Here is a 270-nt window from a genome sequence, read left to right as displayed (position 1 = left end):
ACCCCGGGTGCCCCCCGCGAGTGTGGGGCCGGCTGGAGGCCGATAACGGGACCCCCGAGGCGGTCGAGGGGGTTTGCGTCTCAGGGATCCCTTTTTTTCCCAGCGCTGCTGCCGACCTGGACTCAGGGCCAGACTCGGCGCCGGACCCCATCACCGACGAAGAGGACGAGCAGGACTTAAGGCTGCCCGGGGCGGCCGCGGAGGAGCTGCCGGGGCTGACCAGCCGTGGTAGGAGGGGGGCGGAGGGGGCGTCTGGGGACGGAGCGGGGT

General features: G+C 72.6%; 1 protein-coding gene across 1 annotated transcript in view; it reads left to right on the top strand.

Moving 5' to 3' along the window:
- The window catches only part of CNKSR1 (connector enhancer of kinase suppressor of Ras 1), a 4,244-nt gene that overhangs the window by 718 nt on the left and 3,256 nt on the right, over positions 1-270 (top strand). The window contains exon 3 of the mRNA XM_009276279.1: positions 104-228. Coding sequence (XP_009274554.1) covers positions 104-228 — 125 coding nt within the window. The remainder of the gene's footprint in view (positions 1-103; positions 229-270) is intronic.

This window comes from Aptenodytes forsteri, unplaced genomic scaffold (genome assembly GCF_000699145.1).
Source record: "Aptenodytes forsteri isolate BGI_AS27 unplaced genomic scaffold, ASM69914v1 Scaffold321, whole genome shotgun sequence".
NCBI classification, from domain to species: Eukaryota; Metazoa; Chordata; class Aves; order Sphenisciformes; family Spheniscidae; genus Aptenodytes; species Aptenodytes forsteri.
Note: the sequence above shows the minus strand (reverse complement) of the source record. Positions and strands in the feature narration are given on the sequence as shown.